The sequence below is a fragment of the Motacilla alba genome, chromosome 17 (assembly GCF_015832195.1).
Source record: "Motacilla alba alba isolate MOTALB_02 chromosome 17, Motacilla_alba_V1.0_pri, whole genome shotgun sequence".
Taxonomy (NCBI): domain Eukaryota; kingdom Metazoa; phylum Chordata; class Aves; order Passeriformes; family Motacillidae; genus Motacilla; species Motacilla alba.
Window position 1 is genome coordinate 4,987,941 of NC_052032.1, and position 14,388 is coordinate 5,002,328.

Consider the following 14,388-nt stretch of genomic DNA (forward strand, 5'->3'; position numbering starts at 1 on the left):
CCGAGGGGTCCAAAAGATGGTGAGAGACGCAGCTGGTGGGGGCAGCTCTTGGCTGGGGCTACATCCCCATGGGCTGAAGCCACTGCCAGGCACCCTCCCCACTTGTCACTGTCCCCAGAGCAGGAACACAGCCCTTCCAGCCCAGCCCGTGCTCCACATGAGTCACCGTCCTCATTCTCCACCACTCTGACCTTGACCATGGCCCTTGAAACTTCAGCTTCTTTCTCCACCCTTCCTCCATGGACTGTGAACACTTCCAGGCCACAGCTATCTTTAGCAAGCATCTGCACTGCATCCAGCCCAAAGAAATGTGATTTTTTTCTGAGGTTTCTAGGCGTTAACCACAGCAGGGACAATTCCCTCCCCTCCCCAAGATGTGTCAGCCCCCTCTGAGCAGCCCAAGACTCCATCAGCCCCTCACTCCAGCCTGAGCCACACACAGCTTTTCATCTAAATAAAAGCCACCCAAACCAGAGCACAGAAATGTTCCGCCATCCCACAGGGGGATCTGTGTGGATCTTCCTAGATAATCAAATTTAAACCACCACCAAAACAGACCTTTGATTAGCAGCCATGGAGCCCATTCATAGCGACAGCATGTCAGGTCAATGTTCACTCCCAAAATCAACTCTGTGCCTCAGGAAAGGGATTTTTTTTCATTTTTGTTTGATGGTCTGCATTTGAGGTCTAGTTAACAAACAGGGGACTTGGGTTGCCATCTGGCCAGCCCAAGAGCGTGCTGAGAAATAATACTAATAATCATCATATGGTGGTGCTTTAAAAGGCACTTTTACAAAAGCCTGGGCGAGCTGACTGAAACCTAAGAGGGATCTTTGTGTGCCCTGAGGGCTCAGCCTTTGGGCACTGTGCCCCTCCAATCAGCCACCCTTAAAAAGGGTCAGAGTCCAAAATCTCTGCTGCTGTTTCACCCAGAGCCCCACCGGAACAGCCACAGCTCTCCTCTGAAGCCTCACACAGGAATTCGCTCGTGCAAGTCGAGCTGGGCTGGTGCTTTATTAAATAAATAAATTGTACAACTTACAGGATTTTCCATGTCAACAAAACAGGAGCTGGTTGCTGGTATTGGGCAATGCCTTCGTGCCTCATCCCTGAGCAGAGATTGCCCGAGGGACGCTACTGCTCCTGCAGGGACTGCTCAGCAGCCACCCAGCACGAGAGCCAAAAATCCCTTCCAGGATTCACACAGCCACTTCCCTGCAATGGGCTCTCCCCCCCACCGGGCCAGATCCCACTGCAGGGATGCCCCCGGCCCTGGTGCCTGCCCCCAGCCATGCCAGCTGCAGACAGGCAGGAGCTGTGCCCAGCCTGTGCCCACGCTGACACAACAAGGGGTGAGCAAGGGGAGCACCTGCCCTGCTGGCCTTTGTGTCCCACTCCAGTTTCCCACACACATCACTAGCCAGCCCTTCTGATGCCCCCAGCCCTGTAACACAGACAACTGACCTATTTTTCTCTTTTTGAACACCCAGAGGTCATGTCTGTCTGCAGCAAACCCCCCTGAGCTGGGAAGGGAAACAGAGTGATCTCTGTTAGCAACATCCCCCCTCCCCAAATCTCCCTCCACATCTTGCCCTGTGCTGTCTCTTCTGAATGGCTGGGAATGAGCATCTCCCCCATCCCTCCAGGCTGTGAAATGGTGCTGAGGAGAGGCTGGGGAGGTCCCTGCAGTTTCTGGCTCCACACAGATGGCACCAAGTCCACCTCATTCTCCTTCACAACTCAGAGCATCTCACCTGAAGCTCCCAAGGGCGTTCCTTGGCTCGCCCCATGCAGTGAGACATGGGGAGACACCAGACATGTCCATGCTTCACCACTGCCCAGTAACTCAGAGCTGGGGCAAGAATGCTCTCTCACAGTTAACCCAGTTGCTCCAGCAGCACTTTCCCTCCTCTCCCAGTTCCCAAGGATAAGATTTGCCCCATCTGCCTTTCTGCCCTATTCACCTTTCCAATAGATCTGACCACAATCCCACTTTCAATCCTGTGGCAAGCCCTGATGCTTCCAGGCACATCTTCCCATACCTAAAACAGCCACTAAAAACAAAAAAAAGTGATAAAACTTCCTACTTTCCACCCTCAAGAATCACCTCTTTTAGTAAGAAGGTCACTTTCCTCAACTGGAGAGCTACTTTTAAGTTCCGAATTGTCAGAGCTTATGCAAGCAGAAAAATGCAGCATTGAAACAAAAAGGAAGGACATCAACAGAGGGTTTGGTCGTTTGGGAGAAGATAATGTATAAAATAATTACAGGCAGCATGTCCCTGCAGAGCACTTTCACTCTGACTCAGCCCCTGTCCTGGCAGGGAACTGCAGGTGTTCAACACACGCCGAGCCCAGCCCCAGCCCTAGAAGACAATAAGGCAGCAGGAGCCTGGGAAGGCTGGAAGTTGCTGCAGGGTGGTTGTTGAGGTCTCCTCCAAGAAGAGACTTTGAAACTTGCTGTCCCCATGAGCACCAGGTGGAGAGCCAGTGGGTCAGGCTGCTGCTGGGTCTGATCTTGCAGAGATCTCCTCAGCTCAGCCACCGTCTCTAATGGCTGACAGATCACTGCTTGGAAAATCATTGCGTGCCAGCTTTTACAAGGCAAGATGTGAGGGTGGGTGAGGTGAAATGAAGAGGAACACATTCATTATACAAGAGCTCCAAGCATCAGCTCTGGTGACTGTAAACACCAGGCAAGGCAGGAGCTGACTCTGCTGTCGGGCCGCCGCTTCCACCCCAATGCTCAGCGAGGGCAGAGCACAAAGCTTTGCCTGCCTCTGGCATAAAACCCATCCCTTTGGACAATAAACCCCTCCAAAGCCCCCGTGCTCCACCCCAGCCTCTGCTCCCCTCCCAGCTCAGGAGTGAGGGCAGCCCTGCCCAACAGGGACTAAGAGATGCACGAGGCATTAGGAGAGGTTCTGCTTCCATGCGACTCCGAAACACAAGCCAGCTCCCTTGGGAGCTGCCAGGGCTTTTGCCACAACCACAGATATTTTCATAATTCAGCTCTTGAAAGAGGAAGAATAATCTTCATGAATTTTTATAAGACCAGCTTCCCTCCCTCCTGCTGCTTATTTTTTTCCCTTTTAAACACCAGCACAGACAACAAGACCCGCTCTTGCCCAAAACCCAAACCACACCAAACCCCTGGCGTGCAGAACCCGTGGCGTTACTCACTGGTCACACTGCTCACTGGTGGCTCCAGCAGGGCTGCAGCTGCAGGGCTGGCACTGCTGGCCACCCTGCTGGGGGAAGAAGCCGTGGGCACAGCTGTGGCAGCGTGGCCCCGCGTAGCCAGGCAGGCAGTGGCACTGCCCCGTCGTGCGGTTGCATCCGGCGCTGCCCACCGAGCTGCAGTTGCACAGGTCCCCTGCAAGGGAAGAGAAACAGAGGCACGGAGTCACGAAACTGCAGAATGGCTTGGGTTGGAAGGGGCCTTAAAGCCCATCTCATTCCGAACGCCCTGCTGTGGGCTGGGACAGCTTCCAGGCTGCTCCAAGCTCTGTCCAACCTGGCCCTGGACACTTCCAGGGATGCAGCAACCACAGCTTCCCTGGGCACCCTGTGCCAGCCCCTCACCATTCCCTTGCATACCCCCATCATCACTTTAAGGATGATTTTTGCTTTAAAACGTTGAGATGATGGACAAAAACCACATTGGGAGCAGCCTGGGGTTTGAAACACCACAGCTCATGCTTGAAATCTCTCCAACGAAGAGCTACAAGATTATGGGCATAACTACCTGATATACATCTATACGTAGCTGTACACAGTGTCTTTATGTACACACACACACCCAGCCACCCTCTGACTCCAGGAGCTGACGAGCACTAAGTGTGTAACATCAGGATAAAATCAGCAACAGGTTGCAAAGTCATTAATTCTAAGAGCCTCCATTCCCCACCACTGGAACAGCTCTGATACCACAGAACATCCACTGACAGGACAAACTGGAAGCAGCATCTCCCACTCCTGAAGAAGGGAAGAATCCCCTGAAAATCTGCCCTCAGGGAAGCACCAAGTGCATGGAAACTGTACTTCAAAAGCTGTGCTAGAGGTGGAGGCAGGACAGAGACCTCCACCACCTAAAACAGACCACCCTCAGTGCTGTGGGGAGAGGGGATGGCTCTGGGGACCCAAACGTTGTCTCTGGGGACACTGTATTTCCAGGGGTGCTGGAAAGCATGCACTGAACAGCTGCTTTTTTAGGAGAGAAGCAAATCTTTTGATCAAGTGATGAATTCCCAGTCCCCCCACACGTTATTTCTTGTAATACTTTAAAGCCCCAAATGCACTGAAGAGAACAACTTCTCCCTGGCAATTTGTTACTGCCAAGAGCTTTATCTCTGTTCTTTCATTGCAAAATATTTAGTGCCTTAATAATTTAAAGTCTTCTTCTGCCAAGACTGAATTATAAACAAGGATTATTTGCAGAAATAGTGCATAAAGCATCAGGGGCTTTACACAACTGCTGGTGTTTGCTATTGCCTGAGAAGAGCCAGTATTCAGGGCACTTCAGGGAGAGGGAAGAGGCCAGATCCCCATCCCAAGAAAATTTGACTTAAAGCTCTTTTACTTGTCATCCATGTCCTTTTAACACACAAAGAAATCTGAGTTGTTTAGCTTAGCTTTTTTTTAGCTTTAGTTATTACTCCACCACAGGATCCCCAGAGAAGCCCTGTTGTCCCTATACACCTGTGAAATTGCACCTAAATTTTCTTCAATCCAAACTATCAGATAGGACAAACACCTCAAGATCCACAATTATCCACTTCAACGGCCACGTCACATAATGAACTAAATTCCCAGCTCAATTACCCAAGCAGAACCATATTGATTTGGGCACTTGGGCTTCTCCCTGCCACCAGAGCAGAAACCACAAAAACGTGTTGAGCAAAAGCGCTCTGGAGTTTGTCAAACGTGCATCAAAACAAACTTCCCTTTCAGAACTCAACATGCTGTACCATTGGACCTGCCAGACTCCATCAAGGAAAGAAAACAAGCATTGTGTCCATTCTAATGGCATGGGAGGCACTGACAGGGCAGGTCCCACACAGGGGGATGAGCTGCTCCATGTGGAGACCACCCCTGTGCTCCAGGAGCATCAAAGCCAGAGCCACCATCCTGACACTGCAGTTGGATGGCTGGAGGGAGAGGGCAGGAGTGGGGCAGTGCTGCAGGATGGTCCCCATCAGCACGATGGAGCTCTGCCCCATCACTTATGCTCCAGCAGGATGGCAGCACCTTGAACTTGAACCTGACTTTGTAGCACCCTCTGCTTTCCATCCAACGCTCCTGCCCAACAAAATTGCCCCAGTTCAGGTCAGGCTCTGCCTTAGCTGCCAAATTCAACAGCAACACAGACACCACTGCAATGCCAGTGCCCCAGGAGAGAGAGAAATGCTGCAATAATCCAAAATAACACTGGCAAAACACTTTTTGCTTGGGAGGCTGGTGGAGCCTGGTTCTGCTAGTGATGGGGACAGGAGCTGAGCCTGTCTGCTGTGAAATCACAACTCAACAGATCCAGAAGTTGTTTCCCAAAAGGGTCGATTCCTTGAAGACCCTACCTCCCCCATGCCCCTAGAGATCTTTGGGAAGGGATGGTGGTCCCAGGTAGGGGAACAGCATCCCACATGGTCCCTGCCCACCCCAAACGCATCCAGCCCTGCCCACACGTGGATGCAGCCCCAAAACACCCTGGAGCTGTGTGGGATGGGCAGCGGAGGAGACTCAGACAGCAGCACTGAAATCTGAACTCCATCAGGGTCAAGGGCTACACAAGGATGCACCAGGCTGTGAAAACCTGAGGGCTAATTTAAAGGACATTTTGTTGTCCCCACAGCAGCCGGGTGGCAGAAGGCACGAACGGTCCTGAGCCAGAACAGGAACTGATCACAAACATCTGCCCTGGGCTCCAGGAACACAGCAAAGAGGATGAGCACTACAGAGGAAAATGAGGGAACACTGTCCTGGCTTCTGGCCAGAGCCTGGGTTTTAGGAGCCTTTATTCAGTTTTCTCAGGCTGATGTTTTGCTTTTGAAGATAACCTTCAAAAACACCTCACTGAGAGCTTTTGTGAAGGCAAAGGAATGAAGAGGGTGGATGAACCCCAGGATGTCCCATTCCAGACTGCACAGTCATGCTTGGAGGGTTGTGTTGAGGCTGGGATAACACCATCAGCAAGGGAGCCAAGGGCAAAGACCTCTCAGGGATGAGGCACTGGTCCAAGCTCTGACTCTTCTCAGTTTGCTGTCCTGACTCATCCTTGCTCTGCCTCAGTTTCCCCATCTCAGGGTGTTCCCCTGCCCCCCAGGGCCTCCAAGCCCTGCTCGTCTCTGCCTGTTCCCCATTGCTAAACCATCAAGGTTCCCTTCGTTCCCCACAAAGCACCACACTACAGCTCAAAGCACATGGTTATCACAGACAAAACCCGCCACCTTTGCTCGGGAAGGGACTGACAGGCTTTAATTAATTAACAGCATAAGGATGTTTTGAGGTCCAAGAATTGAGGCACCATAAAAACCAAACACCTCTCCGTTCAGGAACAATATTTCACCTTCACTGGTTGTTGCTTAGAGGAAGGTGGAGAGGAAGGAAAGGTTCCTCATTTGGGAAGCAAGGGGCATGCTGCTGTGTGGAGACAGATTTAACATCCAATTTCAGTTAGCCCCAACCTAAAATCAATTTATTTTTAGTATGCAAAAGCCATAAGTTCCCAATAAACTGGAGAAGAGGTGTTTTATGTTGTACTGGAGCCACACCATGGCTGTAAATAGCACTGACACAACCAAGAACCTCCAGGTCTGAGGGTGCCCTGTGACCCCTCAGTGTGGCCACCTCAAACTCTGTGCCAGCTCCTCTGTCCACCCCTAATAAAGATCTCAGCCTCCAAATCCCATCCCAATGCAAACCCCAACTCTGCAAATCCCAGCAACATCCCAGCCTGTGCCAGATCCATCAAAACCCCACATCCCTTCATTTCCCATCCGCCCCCAGTATTTACACAGGGCTTGTTCTGATGAAAAAAATCCTTCCTCAAATTATTTTTTCACATCCTTTCAGCTTTGCAGTGTTTTAAGTTTTCACACGTTTTATAAGCATGATTCCTCCTCCTTTCCAAGCCACTTAATGAATGAATAATTTAGAAAGCAGGTGAAATATTTACAAAGGGTAAAGAAGCCAACACTGTGAAAGGCACGAAGGTCTCTGTGAAACCACATTAGCTGGGGACATCCTGAACCAGTGCAGATCCTGAATGAACTCACCTACTCCCTGGGAGCCAGCCTGGAAAATCCAAGGTGCACATTTTTGATTATAAGAACATGCAGCTGTAAGAGCAAGCGGAGGAGGCCCACAGATGCTATTTATTGTCCTGCTGCAAAAGCATCCCCAAGGAGACAGACATTTTCTGCTCTCCAGACTAGATGAAGGGAAAAAAAAAACAAAGTAATTTCTGACCTGGAGGGACTGTTGGGTTTTTGGGAGCCAGAGGTGCAGCTCCAGGTTGGCATCTGCAGCTCTGAAGCCAACACAGCCCAGTAAGAACCTCACCTCCCAAATACTCCCCAGATATCCCAAAGGATTTAAACCACTGCACAGAACAGCATCCCATCCCTGGAAAGGCTTTGTTTTCATATTAATTCAGCAGTGTTCCCTCTTCCCCAGACTTCATTTCCAAATTCAAGCCCTACCTTCTCTTCCATTTCCCCTTCTCAATCCCTCTGCAGGCACCACTCCTGACAAGACAGGAATAAAGGGATCAGGCAGCAGGTTTAAAAATCTATCCAAAGTCATTTCCTTTCCCCTTGTAATTAAATTGTGGAACTCATTGTCAGGGGATGTTCTGGCTGCCAGAAATACCTATGGCTTCAAAGCAGGACTGGAAAAGCTCACAGAGGACAGGTCCATGGTGGCTGTTAAACACAGGGATCTGGAGGAAGCATCCTGATGGGAAAGGCCCTGAAACTCTGTCCAGAAAAGTCAGGATCATGCCCTGTCCTCTTGGCATCTTCTTCTGGCCTTTCTTGGGTGGCTGAAGTTTTGCCCTGAGCCAGCCTGGCAGTTCTATTTTCTCCTTGTTTGCCCTGCTCAGGGATGGCAGCAGCTCCAGTTCCTCCCCCAAACACACCAATCCCCCTTAAAGAGTCAGACACTGCTCTTTGCACTGGGAATTTCTCCTCATTACAGCCAAAGGCACACCATTGCTCTGCCTTTCCCCTTGCCTCTCCAGAGGCTCTTTCCCTTCCCCGTGGGAAGGCATTTCATCCCCTGAGTACAATGCACTGACGTGCCAAACCTCCCCCACAATGGGATGAGGCTCAGGACAGTGCTGTTCCAGCATGGGCTAGTGACAGCAGGCATGAGCCAGCTGCTCAAAGGGAAGGTCCCAACCGACCCAGCCCTTGTCAAGCAATTCCCTGAGCTCCAGCCCATCTCTTCCACATCTCTGATGCACCATCTCAAAGTGGGCCAGTCTAGCCCTGGACTGGAATTTGGGTTCAGCTCCATCACCTCTACTGATGCTCTGAGTGCAGGAGCTGCTATCCCAGGGCAAGGATGCTTTGGCCTCCAGCCTTTCCCCACAGCTGCAGCAGATCTGAGAGGGCACAGCCTGGCTGAGCTCTCCCCCAGGGAGCTGGGGAACATCTGCCATGGGCTAAGAGCTCCTGCAAGAACAGACCAGAGAGGAGCTGCTGCACTGTAGCTTCCCAAAGAGAGAAGTTCTGCCAAGTCTCAAGACTCATTCCCATCCAGACAGCACTCGGCACAAAATAAGAGTCAACTCTTGCATCACGAAAGTGCACTGAAGTGCTCAGACCTGTAATTTACTCTCACTTCAGGATACAATGCAAAGCCAAAGTGGTAGGAAGAGTATCTCTGCCTATCCCCCAAAAAATTTATAAACACATAGGAGTGCCTTCTGTTATTTTGCATTCACTTTATTACTGAGTGCACCACATTCTGGGCACTCACAGCCTCCATCGAGCTCCAGGCTCTGCAGAGTCAGGTGCTGATGGTGAGGAGAACTTCGTTCACATTAATGCTGCTAAGAGTGTTAGAGTCACTTGTGTTGTTCCATAAAAGGCTTTTACAGGTCAACAAGGGGGAAAAGACAACAATTCATATACATCATTTGTAATGTCATTAGAAGATGAAACACATCTGTTGAGGAATATTGTATCAGATTAAATCTCTCGCTTATCACTTAGAAAGCAGCGCTAAGCCAAGGTCCCAGCTCTGGGGTCACCAGCAGCTGCACAAGCACTTTTTATCAGCCTGAAGCAGACAGCACTGGGGCTTCAGCCAAACTCCAGCTCAGCCTCAACTGTGTCAGCCTCCTGCCTTTCCAAAAGGATGGAGATCACTCCCCACCAGAGCTCACAGCCCTCCTGCCTCCCAGCTATGAGCAAGCCATGACCCTGAGACCCTCCCCAAAGGCAGAGGCTGCTCTCTCCCTGGGACTGCTTATTTCTGTTCCTTCCCTGCACCTGCAATGCAACCTGCAGGCATGTGGTTCTGAGGAGTTCCTGAAAGCTCCTCCACACAGAGCAATTTTGTTGCTTTTTCCTCCTTTTTGATGCTAAACAAGTCAGAAACCTGCGCAGAGAGCTTTGAACCTGCTCATTCCCCAGTAAGCCTGCATCAAAAGTCAGACTCACAGGTGTAAAGCTGTCTTGGGAGACCAAAGGATAAAGCCCTGTAAACATCAGGGGAAAAAAAAAAAGAAAAATATGGATTCTGATGAACTCAGTATTCCTCCTGCACTGGGAGATCCCCAGCCCACAGCTCTGCTGGAGCACAACACCTGAGGAGCTCCCATGGATGGGACAAGGAGATGTCAGGAGAAGCAGGAGGGGTCCTGGCATCATTGAGATCCAGGTAATAGGGCAGAAAAGCTGTGCAGGGGGGATTCCACAGCTGCAGCTGAGGAATTATTCATTCCTATATAACAATAACTTTCCACAGGCAGACAAACCCTCCAGGGTCTCTTACGAAGCAGACTGTGCACAAAGAGGAATGTGGCCCTAAAATGTTTATGATACAAGAAACTACAGTAACTTCAAACAGACCAAATACATACTTGAGGATTAAAACCCCCACAGTTAAAAAAAAAAAAAGAATCCAAGCCTTTTAATTAATTTAAAAATAGTTTTGTTGGCGTTCTACTTTAGTTGATTAAATTTTCCCCGCTAATATTTCCACAAACGTCTGCAACCATATAAATATTCTATGTTTCTGTTTGAAAATCTCTGTATTTTTTACCACCCAGAGTGTGACACAGCCAGCCCAATGCCAGATTTAGAGATAAACAGGGTGAAAACTAACTTTGGCAAACACCTCCCCAGCAGCACACAGAACCCTGGCAGCTCATACCCTCCTGACAGATACACTTGCGTGGCACCTCTCAGGAAACCGAATTGTTTTGTCAGCAAAATGCTTTCACTGGAAGATCAAGACACCTCACGCGGGATGGGGCTGGGAATTTATGAGCAGATTCCAATTTTAGTCTCTATCGACCATGGCCCAGCAGAGAAAGGGATTATGAAGAGCTGCATGAATAATATGAACTATAATCATCTGCTGAAGGCTCTGCGTGCTCTGATTCCTGCAAAAAGTAATTAAACTCACAAACTTTGCTCGGTGCTTTGGGGAGTTGCAACTAATGAATGAACACGTTAATTTATGGGAGATTTAAGGCTCTTCGGAGAAAACCCTGGGCAGGAACCGTCCTTCCAACTGTTTGTGTTTGGGCTGCAAAGCTGTGCTGCGTGAATAACCAGCAGGACAACAGAGACGAGCTGGGGGATGAGCTCGGGTAACACCCCTTCATCACATCCTACCCTTCCCAGCAGGGCTCCCAGAGACTCCTCTGGGCAAGACCAGGGACAGCAGGGTCAAAGCTTTTGTCTGAGTAACAGCTGGGTTTGCTGCTCATGCTCACTGCTGAGAAGCAAAACTTTCTGTTCCTGCTGCTGCCGGCAGAACCCAGGCAGGAGCAGGTGCAGCAGCACAGCCCAGCCTCCCCAGCCACCCCACACTCGCAGGGATGCAGCAGAGCAGGGACTTTGTCCAGCCTGCAAGGAAGGGATCTGCCCAGAGACAGCAGCTGCACATTTACCTGACACCATAAAGCCACTTCAAACCAAAATCCACTGCTGCAAGGCATGCAGCCTTCCAGAGCCTTCTCCCCTCCACACCTTGCCTGCAGACACAACAGATCCTCCTCTCCCAAGCCACTGCAATCAACTGCTCATGCTCCCAGTGTCAGCTTCAGCTTTGGCAGGAATGGATGTGACCTCCAGGCTCCTCCTGGGGCTGAGCACCCATGGAATACCCACCCCGAGAGCTCCGTGGGTGCTGCTGAGCAGGGTTGGTCATCCCCAGCCATGGCTCACACTGCCTGGGAGAAGAAAAGGGAATGGCCAAGTCCAGGCAGCTGGAAAGCCATTTTTTGCTGAGTACAGGAATCACAGAGTAGGTGGTAACACATCAGCTGCTGAAGGGGGGGAGTGGTGAGGACAGTGCCAGCCTCCCTCCCCCATGCAGGTACATCATGCACCAGCTGCAGGGCTGGGGTCTCTTGGGAGGTTTCCCAGGGAGGTGGCAAACACACACATGGCTGATCTCACTGCAAAACACAGCACTTTTTTTGTTGTGAAGTCGTAACTCTGTTTCTTTACACCAGGTGTAGGCACGGTGTAAGCAGGTCCTCACTGGTGTATGGAGGGAGCTGCAGCTTTGCCTCTCTGACCTTGGGCAGAGCTACCAAAGCTCAGCCCAACCTGGGATGAACGTGGTAAGAAGTTATCCTTCCTTTCTCCCTCATTTACAGCACTCTTACACCGGGAGGGAAGACAGAACAAAAGCAAGGAGATGCCAACAGCAGCAGCATAACCCATAATTCAATATAAAAACGCTTGGAAGTGCATCCTCCCCCAGCAGAGGACTGCTCTGCATCTCCTGGAAGCGGGAGCTGCTCCTGGACGGCTGCCACAGGCCCCCACCCTGCCCTGGGGCACTCACAGCCTCTGGGGATGCTCTTCACCTTTAGGGGCAGCACAAGCATCGGGCCCAGGTTTCTCTCCAAGCATGCAGGAGTGATTTTGGAACTGCTCAAATCATTCCCCAGGCCGAGAGATGCACTCAGAGGGAGACTCTGGACACCCACAAGAGGTAGAAGATGGACCAAGGAGGGGGTCACACTGCTGTGAGATGCTCTCCACGCAGGGAAGGAGCACATCGTTCATGGCTTGGCACACAGACAGCAAGAGGCATTTTTACAACTTTTTTTTACCTTTTTTTTTATGAGAAAGAGAAGGAAGACTTGCTTTGGAGGGTTTGAGGCTATTTTATGTCTAAGCCTGTAGTGAAAATCTGGAATGAAAACTTTCATCAGTAACTCCAGCAGGTGCCCAGGGCAGCTCCTTTCAAGATTCAGCTCCTCCAGCCGAGCAGCAAAGGGACAGGCCCGTTAACAAAGGACCTTTTATCCACAGTGTTAATAAACACTAACTGAAAGTGTTAATAAAAAGAAGCTTTCCAGAGCCTGAGCTACGACCCCAGTTCGTCTCAGCTCTTTGCATTTTCAAGCTTGGAGATGAAGCAAAGCCCCAACGAATCCCAGGATTCATTCCCAATACACATCCCTAATTCTTCTCTACTCTAAACAAACATATTTAAATGCAGACTTTTATTCATCACAAACAGCAAAGTATCTTTGTTCCTCACTCCCTCACTTTAGAGGCCATGCAGAGGAAGGGAGACAAGAGAAGAAAACGCTTTGACAGTGAGTCCTGCTCCTCTCATTGCTCCCGAGCTTGGTTCCAAGTTTAATAAAGGTGTTTTGTCTCCTTGCTTAATAAGTGGAATTACCATAGCAGAAAGCCCAGCGGGGGAAAGGGATAGCACAGAGCATGAGTAATCACAACTGGTTTGGGGCAGGTTTTGCCATTTGGGTCCTGTTTCAAGGTTATGATGACATAGTGCTATGGGCTGGTTTGGAGTTACCATAACTCCTGCCAGACAAGGAGTTGTAAGTTACAACGTGCTGCAAGCAGGGAGAGCTGCTGGGACAGAGCAAGGAAAATGTCATCTGAGCTGGGAAGAGAAGTTTCCTGGTCCTTACTTTTTATTCCCTTATTTTATAATGCAGCCTTGCACTTGCCCTGCTATACTTTGCACAGTGATGCTTTTACCTCCAGGTCACAGCGAGTGACTTAAATTCCCACATTCAGAACTTGTTTCACACCTTTGTTCTCACCCAGCACCTGCCAAACTGGGTCGTAGATAACGCAGCCAGACAAAATTTGCTGGCAAAACCATGGAGGAGAAGCCAAGCTTTGAAAGAGGGAACTGATATGGGTCAGGACACGTCATGGAAAAAGACACCTGGATGGAGAAAGTCATCAGTTATCACTGGAAACAGGGGACTGCAGCAGATCCAGTATCATCTGCTGAGGACCTGCTGAGGGGAGCAGGCAGCATGGTGCAGTTCAGCTGTACTCCAAAATTTCCTCCAGCAACTGCAGCCATGGCATGAATTTAAAGAGCATAAAACCCCCCCTGCACAGGCAGCAGGAGCAGAGCCCACCTGAGGGGCTTTGAGGGCAGCTGCCAGCCCCTGCCTCCCCCTCACCTCTGCTCGGAGCCCCAAGCCCTGCAGCACATGGATGACTCCAGTCAGGGCAGAACATCAGCTTTTCAGCTTTCCATTCCCCTCTCCTTAGTCACTGTCATGGACACTGCAGCTCCATGCAGTCCCAGCTCCTGCCTCAGCCACGAGGTATTTATTACCTGTATTTATTTCCAGCAATAGCTCCCCTAGCAAAGGAAAATGTTTCCATTAAACAGCACAAGTCCAGCAACCACAAACAAACAGCAACTTAAAGCCTAAGCCAATTCTCTGAAACCTCCACAACAAATACCAGGTCATTCAGGGAAGTACAACAGACAACAGCTCTGTCCCACAGAACACCCCAATCCTCTGTAAATAGGCAAAAGCCTTAAAAGTGTGATGGGGGAGACAAAAGGGTTTCAGGCTCCCTGTGCAGCACTCCCCATCTCACCCAGAGTTCAGGCACAGAGCTGAGACCAAATCTGAGCCAAGATGCTGAAAGCAAAGTAGTGATTTGCAGAGCCAGAGCTGAGCCCTCCAGCATCGCCAAGGGGAATTACCCTCGGCAACAGCAGCACACTCACTCTGGGGCTGGCAAAACCAAGCCTGATCCCAAGCCAAAGAAATGCTGAAAACCACAGAGCTTCCTCTGCAGCCAATGGGTCAGCTAGGAGAGGCTTGTTGACATTTCTATCTTGACCATTTCCTCATTTTTGAGGCCTTCATAATGACTGTTTTGGCATTGCAGGAGGAGGAGCAGTGCCT

General features: G+C 50.3%; 1 protein-coding gene across 1 annotated transcript in view; it reads right to left on the reverse strand.

Moving 5' to 3' along the window:
* MEGF9 (multiple EGF like domains 9) overlaps window positions 1-14,388 on the reverse strand; it is a 48,532-nt gene that overhangs the window by 22,372 nt on the left and 11,772 nt on the right. Inside the window, exon 2 of the mRNA XM_038156322.1 lies at window positions 3,183-3,375. Within this exon, the coding sequence (XP_038012250.1) occupies window positions 3,183-3,375 (193 nt within the window). The remainder of the gene's footprint in view (window positions 1-3,182; window positions 3,376-14,388) is intronic.